This window comes from Oenanthe melanoleuca, chromosome 3 (assembly GCF_029582105.1).
Source record: "Oenanthe melanoleuca isolate GR-GAL-2019-014 chromosome 3, OMel1.0, whole genome shotgun sequence".
Lineage (NCBI taxonomy): Eukaryota > Metazoa > Chordata > Aves > Passeriformes > Muscicapidae > Oenanthe > Oenanthe melanoleuca.
In genome coordinates, this window is record NC_079336.1 from 93,428,164 (window position 1) to 93,447,729 (window position 19,566).

The 19,566-nt window shown below is 36.1% G+C and overlaps 1 protein-coding gene across 5 annotated transcripts in view; it reads right to left on the reverse strand.

Moving 5' to 3' along the window:
• Window positions 1–19,566, reverse strand: part of CDC42BPA (CDC42 binding protein kinase alpha) — a 182,944-nt gene that overhangs the window by 78,991 nt on the left and 84,387 nt on the right. For all 5 annotated transcript variants that reach the window (XM_056488450.1, XM_056488448.1, XM_056488452.1 and 2 more), the window contains exons 7-9: window positions 2,301–2,394; window positions 1,324–1,524; window positions 498–746 (exon numbers count right to left, since the gene is read on the reverse strand). In XM_056488450.1, the coding sequence (XP_056344425.1) occupies window positions 498–746; window positions 1,324–1,524; window positions 2,301–2,394 (544 nt within the window). The remainder of the gene's footprint in view (window positions 1–497; window positions 747–1,323; window positions 1,525–2,300; window positions 2,395–19,566) is intronic.

Sequence of the window (19,566 nt, forward strand, 5' to 3'; positions counted from 1 at the left end):
TCTTTAAGAAATGGCTGCAATATTTCTCCTACATTTCCCAAAACTCAAGCTGGAGAAAAGGCTGGAAAATTTAACAGAAATTAATGGAATGAAATCCAACACCGATATGAGCAATTAGAGTAGAGCAATAAAATACAGTAAAATGCAATATGCAAACTTATACTAAGCCTTAAAAATGCTCTGCTAGAAATAGCCTTTCAGACTATCTGTATGTAAATTTATCATTCTTTATAAGACATGGACACTAAACTTGTTACTGCAACAGATGTATATTAGGTAAACACATGTAAAGCACAAATGGATTTACAAAAGTTATCCTAACATAAGTATGATTTTAGGTCCAGCCTACAAACTATGGAAGTGTTCTCTTCTCAGTTCTTCAAAGCAGCACCTAGCTGTAACTTATGCAGAACACAGTGAAATAAACTGCCTTTTCCATACATTTTGTTACAAAGTACACTACAAAGGCTGATTAATCAAAATGCTAATATACTTACAGAGTTTTTTAAGCAATCATCATCCACATCAAAGTTTGATGTATCAGTAGGGCTGCTGACTTCTGGGATGTAAGGTGCCTCACAGTTCCTAATGTTGTCCCAATCAATCCCAGCAAAAAATGGATGGTTCTTAAAGTCTTCTATTCCATTTTGTCCAAGTCTATGCTCTCTGCTACAAATGAGCCTTCGGATGAGGTCCTTCGCACTTTCAGAGACATCTGTCACTTGAGCAGGAAACTGAAACCTCTCCTTAAAGATTAAAATAAGAGGAAATAGTTTATTACCAAGAAAAAGTTGGAAAAATTACCTTCTTACTGAAAATCATTATATAGAAAAAGAAATGTGCAAATACTCCAGCTCTGAAATACATGCAGTAAGGTTTCAAGGAAAAAACTTATGCTAAGGATAGAAACTATTAAGACTTTTTGTCTTCTAGTTTTTCTCCTTCATTTAAATTTCTCTTACACTGAAGCTGTTGAATTCTACAGCTGCATGTGGAAGAACATTTTATAATCTTCTTCTTAAGTCAAGGAATGGGTTCACCAGAAGAAATAAACACAACAGTATTGATGCTATGCAGCCAAAACAGACTCCATAGAGAGAATTAACATCCATGTTTCCAAACCCAGATTTTAAGTTTTAGCCTTATGCCAAAGCAAAGTCATCTGCAATCCATAACCATTAACTCGCTACATGAAAACATATATTTTGTTTTACATTTATGAACACTTAACATAACTAGTACATAAAAACTTATTTTTTAACATGTACTCAAGTTACTCCATTATTAAAAATTAGCTTAGAGACAGACAGAAAGTGCACTAACTTTGTGGTTCATTATTTTCCCATAGGTCTCCACCAAGGACTCAGCATAAAAGGGCGTTTCTCCATAAAGCATTTCATACATGCAAACGCCCAGGGACCACCAGTCACACTCGGGCCCATACTTCCCTTTTCCATCTTCCATGGCCTGCAAGATTTCTGGAGAGATGTAATCTGGTGTTCCAACTGCAACTGAAGATTGAACCTGGAGAAATTACATTAAAACCAACTTTCATCATTATGGACACTGTGGTACTGTGCCCATGTATATGTAATTTTTATAAATTTAGCCCAGCATTCTTGTCATAACAGAACAAGTATCCACAAGCAAAAGATTCTAAATTCATAAAGAAATATTTAAGCACCCAAGGCACTGCATTAATAGGCATCCCAATAATATACTTTTGCTAAACTATTATCCATACTTAAAAACAGATAAAGGACAAAACTGTCAATTGTCAGGATTAGAGCCAGTAAGCAATTATAGATTTGGTAATCACATATATTAGGTCAAATGCTTTGTAACCCCCTGGGACATGATCCAACACACTGGAATTACATTCTAGTCACACTTACAGATACTGTGTAAATTTTAATGTACTAGAAGAACATTATCACATTTCAGTATCTCATCCTGCTCATACTAAAGCTTACATTTTCAATAAAGATTAGAGCTCTGAGCTTAAACCAAGAGATTCATAGTTCATAAACACCTACTTGGCACTGACAGCACAGCTTCTCTTTATTTATTCATGAGTTGACTGTATGCTGAAAGGTTTTTAATATACTGCAAATCCAAGCAGTCTGCAGCTGAATTTTCAATACAGTTATATACCAGTTTCAACACAGTTATATACCAATACCATTTACATTCCAATTCCTTTGCCATAAGGCACTTTTTCCCTTTATTAGCACACATTTTGTGAAAATCAGTGCACTAAAGAAAAAATATGCAGGAATGCATCATTCTTTCCAATTTACCGTTCCATCTTCCATCAGTTTCAGACAAGAACCAAAATCTGCTAATCGAATATGTCCATTCATATCCATCAAGATGTTGTCTGGCTTTATATCCCTGCAATTAAACAAATTCCAGGATTAGTACAAAATGTATTGGGTAAGATGTATTCCAAGCATTAACTTTGCAACAGTCTTTTCATTCAAAACCAGCAACCTGACAGTACACAGAAGACAGTCACTCAAGATATGGTGAAATTTGCACTAGAGACATTTCATGACAGAGGCTGTAGATCAGTCGAATCCTACAGTGCTTCTTAATTTTAGTAAGAATTCTGTAGTTAAATTCCTCTCATGTCTCAAGGGTAAACAGGAGAATCTACTTGCTCTGAGCTTTTGTATATAAAACTTTTAAATCATCTGAAGCATTTTAGTGAAATGCTCTCAAGTGGAAGATGCATGCTTATACTGGAGCTGAAAAACAACCTCTAGATTTTACAACAGAACAAAGGCCAATGAAATCCTGAACGAGCCAACGCATTTTTAGATTTACTGTCTTTCATTGACATTCTTCGCTCACATTCATCTCAGTTCACTGTGTATATCTGTCATACTTCTGCTGACATGACCAGTGTACACACTACTGCAGCTCTGCCTGGCCAAACTCTGGCTGCCTTATTCAGGTCATGATGCAGATGGAACTACCCTTCCAAGCAGGCAACATAATAAATATTCCTTATACTGTAAACTTGACCTTTTCTCTTGTCTAAGTGCACTGAAATACAGGTAGAGTGTATGTTCCCAGAATGCAGTTCAGGGTCAAATGTTGAAATTTCTTTTCAATTAAGAATAGATATTAGAAATACACATCAAGCTACATTTAAAATATATATGATATTATTAGATTCTTACACTATCCTTATCTATTATATTCAAACCATAAATTATAACTGTATGAATACAGGTCTACAAATATTTTCTCAGTGAACATTTTTAAGCTATAAGAACAAATCCCCTAAAATAAACAAAAACAAGTGAAGTCCTCACTTTGCTTCATTCCCCAAACAACTTATAAAATGAATGTCACTGATGGCTTTGCAGCCAAATCTCAAAATATTCACAAACTGAAATGTTTACATTGCACCTGAGAGCAAATTTTGTTGTTTGGGTTTTGGTGTTTTGTTTTGTTGTTTTGGTTTTTTTCCTCAACTAGATATTGAGTTATAGACAAGGCTTACTGATAATTTACAATGGAAAAAAATTAGAACCACACCTTCAACAACATTATAGAAGCTATGGCATAAAGGTGTCACAGTGTCACACACTTGGTGACAATTAATACAGAAACAATTTGTTGTTCGGAAGAAAAGTACTTCCTGAATTTGTGTTACTTAAAGACAAGCACCAGTGGCACATGCTGAAAACATACTTTAGGCACCTCTGAAATACACAGAAATATTTACAAAGTAGAAAACAAACACTGCAAGAAATCATACTTTCACAATTTGCATAAAGACAATTCTTTACAAAGTAAATCAGAAAAAATAACCAAGTCCATTCTCATAAAACTATTCTTCCACTTGATTTCTGCTGACACTGAATATGCCAAAGAATTGCAGCCTCCAGACTGAGATAGTTTTGTTTGGTTTGCATTCACCCACCAAAAAAATTCCTTAAACACGCTTCTAAATAAAAACAAACACATGCCATCAAGACTGCTGGAATTATAACTTCAGCTTAACACTTTGCAAAAACATGCACCTAAAATCCAGTTCCTGCTAGAAGCTGGACCTACTTCAAGCTAAACAAAAACATGAGTCACCCTTGAGGCTCCATTTATCCATGTTCTATCTTTTAATATATTCCCAAGAGAAATAATAATAACATTAATAATCATCATCAACATCCCAACCTCTCCCATTCAATCTCACCAAACAGCAAGAAAACATGAAACATCTCACTGTGTTGTCAACACCATGCAAAACCAAACCTGCAAACAACACTGAAAGCACTTGAAGGAAAAACGATTTCTTGCAGAGTGCCATTTGTAATGCTCAGTAATAACTTCATAAGAACAATTTTTACAGCTAAGGAAAAAAGATCAACTTAATAAATACAAATTTTTTCAGCTCTTGTAACAGAAGCTATGGGCTATGAACAACTGTTCTGAATTCTGAACCACATTAATAAAATACAGTTTGAAAGACAAGGATTTCTGGTACCTGCAGAGCTGAGTAGGCTATAAGCAAAGGGAAAGAAAATTATGAGCCCCGGAGGGGAGCAAGGAACAGGAGTAATTATTGCCAGTAACTGAAGAGTGTGAAGGTGGTGATTATGGGAAAAAATAATGTCTTAAACCCTGCATTTCTACTGAGCCTGCAGCAGTTACATTGCATTTCAATGACGAGTTTTGTTCTAGGTTTTGTTTTGAATGACATTTGTTTACTCTCTTTAGTGATCAGAACTGATCTATCTCCTGTTTGAAAGAGAATATGGTATTCTTTCTTCACATTCACTTCACCTTCCCCATCTTATCCCAGCTTCTTCACTGTATGGACTGGTTCCTTCTACTTCCACCTCAACTACATTTTTATTCCTATCTCTCCTAGACTTACCTCAAAAGCTGAGATGTCCAATCCTCCACAGCCTATCAACCCCAAATTTCCTCCCCTTCTCTTCTTTCTCTCTCAGCTTCTTCACTCTCAAGTCCTCATCTCCCTGCTTGTTCAAATTTAACTAATCTTTCTTTTTATCCCATTTCAATTCTCATAAGTCACTATTTACTCACAGTCCTGTTCCCACCAGTTTCCTATTCCCAGGATACAGGACAAACTATCCTCTTTCCTCATGTCCAGTTCCTATCCAATTTGCACAGCAATCTTCTTTTGGCACCAAAAGGAAGAGAACTACACTGTCTCTGTCTCTTATCAGCATCTCCTCAAATTCCTTCAATATTACAGCTCTGAAGCAGTGCTAAGCTACAGCAGAAGAAAACTAAAAAGTATTTAGGGATCAAACTTTGGACACAGCTGTCTGGAACTCATAGCTGGAATATTGAGGGAACAATCATAACCTGAAAACATCTAGGAGGGGGCAGAGGAATGAAAATACATCCATGACTCATGGAGGATTCTCTCCCAAATTTTAAGTCGCCACAGCAGAAGATTTTCTCATTGGTTTTGCAATAATTATTTCATTAATTGAAAATCTATATAAGAAAAGCTATCCATGTTTCTTTATCTTGTTTCTGGAAAGAGGAACACTTATTGCTTCAGGCAAATACTGAGGGAGGAAAATTCCAGAACAAGTAGCTAAAATCTGGCAAAACTGATGAGCAAATAATGAAAAGTTATATGGCTTGGTGAATAGACCACTGGGCTGAATCTTTGTAGATAAGAGTCACCAGGTGATTGTGGGCAGACTATTTAAACATCACTCAACAAGAACCATGGTGCTCAGTCAAGCAACTAATATCCTCTGGCTAGAAGGCTGTGGAGCCCAAATACCCCACTAACTCTGTAATTAGTTCACTGCAATAAAAGAAAAAGGTCAGCTCATGAAATATGAAACACTAATTCACTTTCAAGAAATAGAAGCATTTGAAAGGTATTTTACTGGCCAGACTCATAGTAGGAACAAGTACTGAATCGAGGCAATTGCTCTGACACCACTGTGCCTTCTCGAGACCCTGGGCCTGACCAAGTCCCAGGCAGTTCAGCCCTACTCTGACACGCTGCCAGAGCTCTGCACAAGCCAGGCTAGTACAAATTCTTCAAATATGCTTCACACTGAAATAAGGGAACACAGGAGCTCAACATATCCAAAGAAGCTTTTTTTTTTTTTTTTTTTTTTTTTTCAATGAGTGATTTAACAGTGCCAAAGGGACTAGAAATCTGGACCAAATAAACTCTAGAAATGCATATGTCCATTTAAACTCTGACTCCAACAGTGTCCAGGAGCAACCTCTACTTTTCTGAGCTTTGATGGTGTTGACTGTAGGAGAAAATCAGGACTGCACAGCAGCTTTGCTGCTCTTTTCTGGAGAATGCAATAGGAATAAACAGTGTGTAACACTGAACACTTCACTTGCACCAAAAATGAGTGTGAAGACTAATAAAAAAAAAAAAAAGAAAGCTCTCTAATGAATCCTTCCTTATAATGCTTCTTAGTTTAATTTGGGGAGCTGTTCAGATTGGCATGTTTACCCAGATGACTTCACTCACCTCTCTTTAAAACCGTTTACTTTCTTAAGCTGTAATTAAAACCCAAACATTTTACATACTAACTGTGTTAATATAAACAATATTCTGAAATAGGACTACAGCAGATGCCTGGATTATTGCCATTTATTTTGATTTCTCTGTTAATGAACCAGAGTAGAATTTCATTTATTCAGTAAGACTCAAGAAAAAGTATTCCCTCTGAGACATGCTAAATCCATAGCACATTCCAGCTGTAAAATAAACTAAAAAAGAATTTTTAATACATGTGAATGTATTTTTTCCCTGGATTCATTTCTGATACTAAATGAAAATCAAGGAATTGTGAGGTCTTGCATATTTGAATTTGGACTAGAAAACTCCCTTAAGTTCCTTACAACTTGAATTATCTGATCATCTCATGGTTTCAAAGCATACAGGCTCCTGAAGTTCATCTATGTCATTCCTTGAATCACTGGGTCAATGCAGTTCTGTTACTTGCAAGACCACATGAAGTTCCTCAGGTCTACAGAACAGGAAGCAGCAGATTTAGAAGAATCTTAACTTAATTTTGTTTCAAGGGCAGCTTCATGGAAGAGGGGACCAGACAAACAAATTGCAAGATGCATCAAAAATAGAGGGACAATTATTTCAAGAACTGTATCAGAATGATTGAGCAGCAGTGGTGTAAACACTACCAAAGACTGGGCCAGTGGGTCAAGTCACAAGTTTATATCCTCTCAGTTTATGAGATAAAATCCCTAGTGGCATTAAAGATTTTGTGACCACAAGGGAACCCTCTTCTTGGTAGCTGTACAGCTGAGCTCTTAAAAAAACAGCAGAACTGAAATGACAAGAAAGGGACTTAAACTGTTCTAAATGGAACAACCACGATGTGAGCTGAGTCTGAATAAAGAAATGGACCTGTCTGAAATCAAAGGATTCAGTTCCAGTTTGATAGCTGAGCTACTAGCTTATTAGAGCCCAGTAGATAAGAAAGAGATAATCTGGAGAACAAATTGTTATTCTTAATGCTAACATTAGAAAAGCATGGAAATCAATTCATTTTCCTAAACGGGTCATACACCTCAAGAGATGCTATTCTTGAACGGCAAGGAACAAAGTGAATAGCTTACATTAAATTATTTTTCCGTGAAAAATTCATATGAACAGTATTTTTTAATGCTACCAATGCAAATTAAAACACCAGCATATGAGAAAAAATAAATTAGTTTCAGGTGTAACTGCTGGAACAGAAAAACTGATCCAGAAAGCTTATTACCAATTAAAGATTTCACAGCACATTATTTGCTCACTGTACACACAAGAGCATTCCCCAAAAGTATAAATCAAATTATTATTGCAATTATTCACTCTTACAACAAGAAATGCCACCCTCTGTCAAGCTAACCTACTTTAAGAAAAAACACAACCAAGACTTCATTGCCAGAATGCCTGGACTTTTTATCCAAAATTCCTTCAGAACACAGGATTATCCTTAGTCAGGACAGAAGTTTGGCAAACTGCTCATTTCACTCCCTTCTGTTGTTTCAGGCAGACTTCCCCTCCATATACCTCTCTCACAAAGAAATGCTACATCCATGATTAAAAATGAAGAGATTTGGTTTTGGCAGCACTCCAATGAAAAAAGAAAATTTGGTGCCTGTGCAGTTTTTATTAAGGTATTCAGTGATACTCTACTGACAGCTTGCTTTAGATACACAGAGTGAAACAACTGGTGAACTTCCATCAAGAATGCTGGTCAAATAATTCCTTTTTTCACAGTCAAATGTATGAACATTGATGTTTCTATTTTCCATTACAGTGGACTGGGTTATATCAAAGTCAGCATTGCCATATTCTGCCAACTACGGTTTATCTGAATTCTGATGAGCAGGAGTAGAAAAAGGCTCCATCTGGCAGAAAGACCAATGCACACTGAGCCAAATTAGATTTGGGCAGTCGGCAGTTATTCTTTAGCAATCCCAACAAGATAGGCTGCACAAGATAGCAGCATGAGAAAACTGGAATATGTTGTACCTCATTAACCGTGCCTCTTATCAAGACTCTACTGCACCTTCTCCTAAACAGACACTCCTTCATTTTTGGGGGAAATCCAAACAGTGTGCATTCTGATTGAAACCAAAATAATTGAAATAACTTTGATCTTAGCCTTATTATTTATATAGCACCCAAACCATTGCAACATGTTTGTATACTAAACAAAACCTGCTTCATGAAAAGCTGACAAACTAAAGCTTACAAGCAAATAAGATACAGTAGCTGTGCTCTTGTAAGCCCTGAAGTCAATAGGAAGAGCCAAAGACTGAACACTTCAGAATTTAAGCCTTAATAAGAGGAGGAACTACAGGGGAAAAATAAATGCTATAATCAACCTTATTTTATAATTATTTTTTCTTAAACACAATGTTAACAGTGTAAAACTTCTTTGTTTTCACTTTAACTCCTGATAATAAATTATTATGTATGTGCTGTATTTCACCACTGCTAAAAGAATCTCTCTACTCTAAGCAGCAGGAGATTCCTCTAAATCTCATTACATTCAATGGACAGACTCTCATCAACCAAACCACAACAATAAAGCTTCTAGGTCTGTGATATAATCATTATTTATTGATCAGTATGTTCAATTTTATATTCATATTGTCACACACCCTAACCAAGTTTTATTCCTAGCAATATAACAAAACTAAATGAAAAACATGACAAAATTCAAGGTTTCATGTACTGCATGCAGTACATGTAGTGCAGCACCTACAGAATCAGATATTTCCAAACTAACTCAGCTCCAGACCATACTTTCTGCCAAAGTGTACTTTTTAAAATCCATAATCCAGACTGAGAGAAATAATTTCAGTTTTCACTAAAACTAAGGTAATTACATTACATTCCTCTCTTACTATGAAGATCTGCACCACAGACTTGAAGTATATAATGCAAAACAGATGAAATGGAATACTTTGCCACACCAAGTGTGGTAACACAAAAAGTAATGAATTTAAGTACCAATGAAAGATACCCAGAAGAAACATTAGAAAACACTTCCATAATAATGACAATAGGACATTGGAACAAATTGCTTCAGGAAATGTCATCATCTCCATCATTTTTCTATTAAAACCAGTTAGACAAATGTCTGTCAAGATTGGTTTAGCTGCAGTTTGATCCTGCCTTGCAGCCCAAGGAAAATACTAGCTGACCTCTCCAAGTCCTCTCCCAGTCCTTTGCTCTACAGTCTTTAATTTCTGCCACTCAGACAAGTATTCTGGACACAACACAGTGTTTACCTTATGGTATCCAATGTTCTTTATGAATTTCAAATGCTAATAAAGGAAATAATAACAAGCAACAGGGAATGAGTACATCAGCCAACACATATATATCTTGAGTTTGTTCAGGCACCCATTTTCATTCCTGAACACTTGAGCAGAGTGTAGTTACTGGCTTATAAATATATGCCCCACCACATCATATTATAATATCCTAGAATTAATTTACCTCAGAAAAATGTCTCCCTGTGGGCTTTCTGCATATGTATTTGTTTCCAAGTAATGGATATCTCAAACACGATAACAGTCGCAAACCAAGAATAATTATTTTTTAAAGCTGCTTATGTCCATTTTTTTTCTTTCTTTTAAAAACATAAGTAAAAGGGGTGATTTGAAAAATTCTTTTGGATAAATGCTTGGCAGCTACATACTCCCCATAGCTACTGTCTTCATCTAAAATGCTAATCAGCTGACAGGACCAAGTATCTATGGCAAAACCCCTCACATGCAGGTTAGGCACCTCATGCAGCATTTTAAAGAGATGTCAGGGCAAAGTCACTTGTGATTGCCTAGGGATTATTTCTATTGTCTTGCCAGCTTTACAGACTAAAAAGAACACACTGTGCTATTTGATAACTACTGTAAATTTGGTACTTTAAAAGGCTGATTTACATATGTGATTTTAAACACTAATGAAATAAGAATAAAAGAGAGGTAGACATTACCAGAAAGACAATTCCTTATGTCAAACAATAAAGCATGTAAGAAAAAGTCTGAAAGTTGTAGAAGTTCAAATTTAAAAAAACAGAAGTTAACTGAAATAGTGTGACATAGGAACTGTTAAAAACAAATTTAAAAACCCAAACCCAAGTTAACTGGCCTCTCACAGCGGATCAAGAATACAGAAGTTTGTAACATTCCTCAGGGTTGATTTGTGGCTGAGTTACTGATATGAAACAAAAAAAAACTTGTAAGGACTCAAATATAAAATTGAACATTTGAATGTTTAATAATGCATTGATCTTGAACAGAATAGTACTATTGATTAAAATTTCATGCATGAAAATATGAGAGCCTTGTACCTTACTTCTTTTGGAGTAGTTTTAATAGTTTTTAATAGTTTTTTATTATGGTCTCTCCTGCTACAAAAGACTAAGGCACAATCATAAAAGTTTTGAAAGAGATGCAAACATAAGATGGGAGAAACAAAACAGGAATGTTTCTTAACTATTTCTTTTTCAGAAACAAAAACTGATTTGGAAAACAAATACTTGGTTTGAGAAGCCCAAAAATCAAAACAGGAAATTAGTAAAAATTGCAATTTGTAGAAATCAAGGAGACAATACTTGGGAAATGAGGTAAATATTCTTACATGAAACAAGTTGTAACAGAACTAGAGCACAGTAGTGTAAAGCTCTGGAGGTACTGTGTCATTCAGTGATCAAAGCCAATACAGAATTATGCTTAATTTGAAAGGACTACTCAAAAATCCAATTGGAAATGGGAATCTGCTCTCAGTGACCTTGTTCTGAGAAGAAGGGTTAGATCAGATGACCTAAAGAGGTCCATTTCAACCTCACTCATCCTGTGATTCTGAAATTAAGACTAAACCACCTTTTCAATTTTATTTCACTAATATAGTTATATTGTACCAAAGCTCCTCAAACCTAATTCTGAAATGCAGTAGCATCAAAGTACTACAGGTTCAGCTGTAGCAGCCTACATACTTATGACTTGTGGCTCAAGACAGAAAGTATCTTCAGCCTTTTAGCATTAGAACATGTCTATTTTTGCAATGGAAATTGCAGTTCATAAAACAAAAATTGGCAAAGTCCCTCTCTCTGTCTCTCAACTCTGCAGCCGTATGACAGGTAAAATCACAAAACTGTCTTGATTGTATCTTGACATTTAATAACATTCAGGCATACAAAATTTGTTAAAATTAAAAGCTACCTTTCCCTGATCTAAAGTCTCACTAATAGAAAGCCCCTATCCCAAAATGCACAGCAATCAAGGTTAGTCTCTGCCATTGCTTACAGTGTTTAGATAATCAGAGCTGGCAAGATTGGCCTGAAGCCATCAGACAGCACTCCATGAACAGCCCTCCACACCACTGCTCTGTCACACAAGTTTTCTCAGTGCAAAAAGTCTTGGCTATCAGAGAAGACTCATCTCCTCCTAAGAAAGGCTACAGCACACACATATGTGTGCATATATATGATTAAAATATCAAGGAGCAAAGCAAGGTGTACAGGAAGACTTTCAGGTGGCAAAATATGTAAGAAATTTGCTGAAGATGCAAAGTAGGCACTATCCTGGCCTGGATTACTTATTACAGTGCATGGATTACTTTTCTCACTATGCTTTCATGAGCTAAATTGTTGTTTAAATTTGCAGTATGCAAAATTTGTAAATGCATGCTAATTTATTATTATGAAAGACTATTCTCAGGAATCCACATTCCCTAGAACAGAGCACTTCAACACAAGCTGAAGAAAATTATTTATATCAGGGCTGTTCAATTACAGAGGGTTCTTCAGAACCCAACTACTTGCAGGCAGAAAGATTCAAAAGAGATGTTTAAATTATATCCTTATGTGACTAACTAACTGTGCCTACACTGAAGCAACCTGAAATCAAGGAGTCCCTGGGAAAAATGAGATGCTAGGAAGTGGACTGCTCACCTAGAAAGGGGCCCTAAAGCAAAAGAACACAATTAGGCCATGAACCAGAAGTTGTGCCATGGTAGGCTGTGTACTATTCATGAAGAAGGAGTTTGAGTACCTTGAATTTACACAGCACTTAGAAAACAAAACATAAAAATGGCAGTTGAGGTTTCTATCTCCATCTGGTGTTCTTCTACTTTTCTAATAAGCTACAAATACACACAGCAGAGGACCTGGCTGAGGGCACTCACTATTTTCGCCTCTCTAACCTGTCCAGCTGTCACAATGCTTTTTTTGGACTTGATCACTCTGCTTATAGTTTCACATTCCTCAACAGAAACTCCACACCAACAACATTCATCAGAAAAAACTGCCATTTGAGTCAGCATTGTAAAGAATAATGGCTTTCAAGCCCAAAGTTGCATGAATATTGAGAAATGACACCAAGTATATATGACAAACGAGTAATTATCACAAAAATGCATTCAAATATCTTGAGTACACTTTGCTCTTTTTCTGAGGCAGCCTATTAGATGATACCTTGAAAAACTAAAAACCAAACTAATTGAAGCTGATGGTGGTAGAAACAAGCTTCATTAAGCAGCCAACTTTAAATATTAGGTTTATTCACTTCAGATTTCAATGTAGTTACAATGGAATACCAAGCAAATTGCTTGAACTCTGTGAACTTCAGTTGACAGAGCTGTTTCTGGGTTGTCAAACAATACTCTTTTGTATCATTCTATATTTTTCCTCCAGAAGATAAGAATAAAAATATCATCATGACAATTTAAAAAGCAGTAAAATGACAGTATACTTGCCATGTTTTGCCATGTCAATTTTATTGGAATTCCATTTTGGCATCTAAGAACTTAAGTAAACAGATTAAGAACTCCACAAGCACTACTACCCTGCAGCATATTCGAAAGATTAAAAAATTAAAGTCTGCTAAGTAAGGCTAATTCATGTCAAAGCTTTTAGATTTCTAATAGTATCATGAGTTACTGGCGGGTAAGGGAGCAGAAAGAGTAAGCTCCTTAAGAATGTTATGTCCATCTGTGAGTGCCATCTGTCAGAGAAATCCTGAAAGAAGAGGCTAACAAGGAATTCAGAATATGCTCAGCTGCTGCACTGTAAATTACTACCTATGCTAAAAAACCTTAACACGTATTTCTAGGCAGATAAATGTTTTCTTTCCTTTTGATTCTCATTTTAGATATGTAGTCTCTGCTCTTTGCCTTTCAGTACAACCACACACAGTCCCTGAAACAGCTCATAGCATTGAAAAATTCTGAGAGTAAACAAGACAACGTATACTGAGGATTTGCACTGGTTTTGGTAACAATAGCAAAAAAACATTTCACATATTAATTTTTTTTAAATCCACTGATGACACAAAGAAAGCAAAGAAGAGTGTTCACGCAGAATCTGTCTGGAGAATCTAACAGATTTTTAATATATATACTCTTATTTATGTCTTTGTTTGTATGTCTATATAGGGCATGCCTACAGGTATTTCAATTATCAGGGATATTTATAAATGCCCTGAGCTTAAGCAAGCTATTAGTTGCAAATCACTAAAAATTTTCTGAGACTGATCAAGAAACAAACCTGCTGGGTCCATACTGCACCCCATGACAACTCTTCCTTAGTCCTTTTCTGTCTTCTTCCAGGAATAAATACACAGATATAAATACACTGAGAATTATGAGGTGAGGGCAAAAGAGGTCTGTGCAGAATTGAGTTCTGAGATCACTTAATGCTTTTTGTTTTTCCAAAAGAAGGATATACAGTCTTAATATGAGGTTGATCTTATCTCTCCTCCATCCATTTATTTGATCAGCAATAAAAAACTATTAAAAATTTATCAAAGGGAGAGGGAGAAACACAGAAGAAAGTAGAACATACTTTAAGGACACGTAAAATATTCAGGAATAGGGAGCACATTACAAAAATCTAAATGATTTGTTTGTTGTTCCTGAGTTATGTGGGAAACAGAACAAAGATAAGATGCAAAGCTGCAAGTAAACCCTGGAGACTAAGAAAAAAAAATAGTTTACAAGGATAAGAAAACTAATGCCATCCCAAGCTAACAAATATATACATCAAATACTTGCCATAGCTCTTGCAATATGTGATGCAGCACTGCTATATCCTATATGTTTTACTGCTCTTCTCCCAGGCTAGTAGGGCTTTAGATGTCGTATATTTTTTGAAAGACTGCCCAGCAAAAGAAGAATGGTTCTGAAAACAACACTACTATACAGCCATTTTAATGTGCTGCACAGAACCTTTGCTTTCTTCATCCTTCACCCAATAAAGGTTTATTCAGCAGTTACACAGATACTTGGGATTCCTCTTTTTTTTAAACAGAAGTTGGTGTTGTTAAGAACATATATCACTCTGCAAGAAAAAAAGGGGAGGTGGGGGAAAGAACAAATACAACAAAAAAAAGTATAGCTTTTCCAAATCTGCTCTCCATTTAACTGTGCCCTAAATTGACAGTATAGAGGTTAAATGCTAATAGGAAAGAAGATTCCTTCCTAGTGAGTAAGTAAAAAGTAGAACAGTGAGGAGCAAAGAGCCTATTACTCCTGAAATAATAGAACTAAATAATAGAATTTAGGACAATCTCTCTTGCTTCCCCCCAGCTTGAACATGCTCTTTACTGTGTTGCAAATATGGCATCATATTTATTACCTCTTGGTTATCTAAAAAAAAAAAAAAAAAAATCTGTGTTGAAGAAATTCTATTCACAAGCTGTTAAATACAGCAGAAGATACTGCTATTGAACACAAGAAATGCAAAGTGACCGTTTTTAGGGACAGAGAAAAGGAGAATAAAAGCACCTATATATATGCAATGGAAGGAAGAAAATTTGTATTTCATTAGAAATTTAGATTATTTTACGTTATTATTAATTGCATGTCAACCACCAACCTGACCAATGTTGGTATAGGCTGAATTAAAGCATTGCTGGAGGAAGTAAGAAAAAGAGTAAGCTCCTTACAGGTGTGTACAGGCTCCATACTGATAAGAAACAAGCAACAAGACAGCATTGTTTCCTGTGTGCTATTTCACAGTCATGTGAGAAATCACATCACAACCCTCTCACAAAATCCTCAACCAAGTCTTCCAGAGAAAGGACAGCTGGGTGGAAGAACCCAGCAGTGGAAGGAGCTGGAGGGACATAAATGGCTCTGAATACACCAGGAAAGCAGAAATGAAGAAACAAAAATCCTCTAGCCTCTGTCATGATGTGATTTCTTTTTTTTATTTGCTGTATCAGTCAGGACTCCAAAATACTTTTTTAAAGGGTGAAAAGTAAACATTGTGCCTCGTTGTTGAGTTCAGAGTCCTGGTGGGAAGGCAGCCCCAAAGCACTGCACTGCAGTGGCCACGCTGGGCACGTCAAAACACAACCAGCAGAGCAAAGAGTCATTTCTGTCAGAAATCCTACCCTGCTAAAAGATGATACATTGTACACTGTTATTTGGAATTAGCTTTTCGGTTGTGTTAAACTAGATCCATGTGAAATTGTAGAGGTTTGCTTCTGACCAGGTCCAGAGGGAGCGCAAGGTGAATTAAGAGACTCTCCAGAAGTCTCCTGTGCCAAAATGAAAAACAGTAATTACTTCTTAAAATATTTTTTCTTTTATTTTGTTGTTTTGGGACAGGAAAGGGTGCTTACATTCTGACACTAAAATTGCATTCAAAATAACAGATTTACAGCCTATACAATGAGGGTTTAGATTTTCATTTTATTACTCTATCATCAGAGGTTCTTCTACCCTGAGACTGAGAGAATTTGAGTGAGAATTCTGTAACAGAATTAGGCACTGATCCTTCATCTGACCATGGGATACCAAGCAAGATGTTACACACTGGGAATTTTTTCTCCTCAGGAAGACCAGCTCCTTGACCCTTCTTTGCTGTAGAGTATAAACATGAACGGAAGTAGAACAGAAAGGACAGAAAACAGTGAACAGCAGGATGCAAAGATGTGCTTCCAATTCCTAGCCTGCCTGTTGATTATTTAGTAACAACCATTTTTTTTTTCAATTGTACTTTTTCACATTTGATGTTCACACAAAAGCCATTAACTGCAGAAATGAGGAGTTTGTCAGAGAGAAGTTTTGAGTCTTGAAAATGCTGAAAAGCAGCACCATGTGCAGACAGCTGAAGTGGAGGGTGGTAAGAGTGAGCTGGTGCTCAGGCAAGAGTTAAGTTTGCTGAAGCACCCAGATGAACCACAAGCCTGCACCTCAGAGAAAACTATGGAAAGTGATTCCAGCTTTTTCATTTTTAGTCCTATCACTGAATGCAACAACAGAATTCATTCAAGGAGCTACAATGAGCACTGCTGATTTTTTATTAGAGATTTAGAATATGGCTGATGTGCCTCAATTACATGTGTTGTATTAAAGAGAGATTCAAATGGAGACCTGCAGCTATTGAGTGAAAGCTGTGGCTGAATTCACAATTTTAAAATCAAGTCAGAGAATACTATCCTAGAAGAAACAATCATTTAGGAATATTCAAAAGTATAACAGACACACCATCCCTCAAGCTCTCAGAAGTCACTCCTATCTTCTTTGTTTCCCTCACTCCCATGCTTATTTTCTGTCTGGGCTCCACACCATTTAAATTGCTGGTCACTTGGAGGACCAAAGCTGCTATTTTGAGTCACTTAACCTAAAGTTAATCTCATTGTTGCTTGCCTGTTTAAGTAGAATTAGTTGGCTCTGGTGCAACTAATGGTCAACAAGGAGTCTGACAGTAATTCTTTGACTATATGTAATGTTACAGAAGGTACACTTCAGAACTTGCATAATGAGCAGTTTTAGCTAGTTTTGACATTAATTCTTAGAGAAGTGAGGCATATGTGACTCGATGAATGATGAATTCATCATTCTTGTCTGGCTGAGACTCAAGCATTGCTTTTGTTTCTGGAAACCAAATGGAAAGCAAAATTTTTAAAGCAAGGAACAGCAATTTCCAACTTAAACTAGCAAGTAGACCTGTTGCATCTATAAATGACTTATTAACATGATACATATGTGGAGTTAATAAAAACTTCCTTTGGACACATGTTATAGTTGATCTGCATCAGAAGAGTCTGAATAAAAAAACCAAAACAACTAGTTTTACCTGTTTGAAATTTATTCGTAAGTGTAAAATCAAAGATCTTGGTGCCTGTGCCTCATCTCCAATCAGAAGACCCTTTTCTGAACTCGCCACCAGCCAAATGGCTTTCAGCAGAGTCTTTATTTTAAAAAATGGAGACATTTTTTCCCACCATTCTTGACATTATCAACACCATTACCAAAGCATTATGAGAAAACAATGCTTCCTAAGTAATCAAAGCTACCCATGTGCCTAACACTATTCTTTTTCACAGATTCAAAGACAGGTTTCTATTCTGTGTTAAAACATCAGAAAGCAATGGCCACTAATTAAATATCAAATTTTTAGTATTCAATTTGAGATGACCTGCTCTAAATAGATCATAGAATATCAGGTTGGAAAGGACCACAAGGATGATCTGTTCCAAGATAAGACAGCCCAGTGCCCTGCAAAACTGATAGCCACCTCAATGCTGGTTCTTTAAATAAACATAACACTGCTTAAAATGTCTACATAAATTATCTTCTTTCTTCCCATGGATCTGGAACCAAGGAGTATATAAAATTATATAATAGTGGTTAAGTACTGCCTGCCCAAATGTTCACTGGAATAAAATCGTGGTTCAAAAAGATCTATTAGACTAGATATGTACCAAAAAAGTAACACACAGAAGATAAGGTATTCAGAGTTCTTCTACTTAATATATTATGCTAATTTTGTAATTATCAATTTCAGTAAGATTATCACTGGTGCTATTTCAATGTTGTACAAACTAGTATCTCACCATCAGATACTTTCAGCCAAGAATTCTCATTACCATAAAATACAAATTAAGTCAAAGCCTGTAGCATGAATCCCACACTAGCATGTGTCCCTCAACCATTTCACACATGAGCTGCTTTTTTACCTTAAATGTACATTTGCTTTTCAGTAACTGCTGCAATGTGTTCCAGCAGACCAGTTACAGAGAATTTCAATCATTACAGAAACCAAGAACTACACCAGGATTGTGTCAAAATTTCTAGTGGGATAACAGAAACTACTTTAATCTAGCTCAAAATGATGTTTTCATGTGGGAACAGGAATTTCCTGATACTGTCAGAACAATTCTATTATTTCATCACTCCAGAACAGAGGGATTAGAAGATTCTTTTGATGCTGTCAATAATCCCTACACATGTTACAATGCACTGATCTGGTATTAGGGAACTGAGAGGCAATAATGGAGTTCTGAAATTCTTATTGACCTGAATCACACAAGCACAGCCAAAACATTGCACAACATTTCCTAACCCACAGAAATCAGCACCTGTAACATGAAGACACACACTTGATACTAAAATGAAAATCTAGATCTTTTTTTTTTCTTCCTGATATCCTCAAAAACACTGCAGTGTGTTAGAAGTTTCATGTTAGTTTTGTCCAAGACACTTTAAGCTACACACATTCAAGTTAGTGCACACTGGGTGGAAGGAATACAAAAACATTGAGACAGGCAGAGTTTTGGCAGGCATGAACACAGAAAGGTTTTGGCAACACGTTCATAAGGTAAGTAGGGAAATCAGCAATCTGTTTTGCATTCATGTAGTGTAGCCACTGGCAGAGTACAGAAGTTACTAAATATTTTTTTTAATTAAGGGACAGAAAGTTTTTAGTTTTGGTACATTCACAAAAAATGCAGGAAAATGATGGAACAAGCAGAATGGGATAACAGAACTATCTCGCCAGGGAAACTACACCAAGCAGCTTCTGTGTTTGTGTTTCTAATGAAGCTGGCATAATTCAAGATTACTGACTTTTTAAAATTTATCACAGACTGTTAAGGTCAAACATCATCACTTATTATAAATCAGTTTTCTTAACTGGAATTAAATCTTTAAGAAGACATACAAAGGTCTGGTTTTGAATCAGATACCACATCACAAAAATATTGCATTATTTTCCATAACATCCTCACACCTCAGATTCTGATTTTTTTTTTGCAAGAGACAAGTTAATCCCTCTTAGA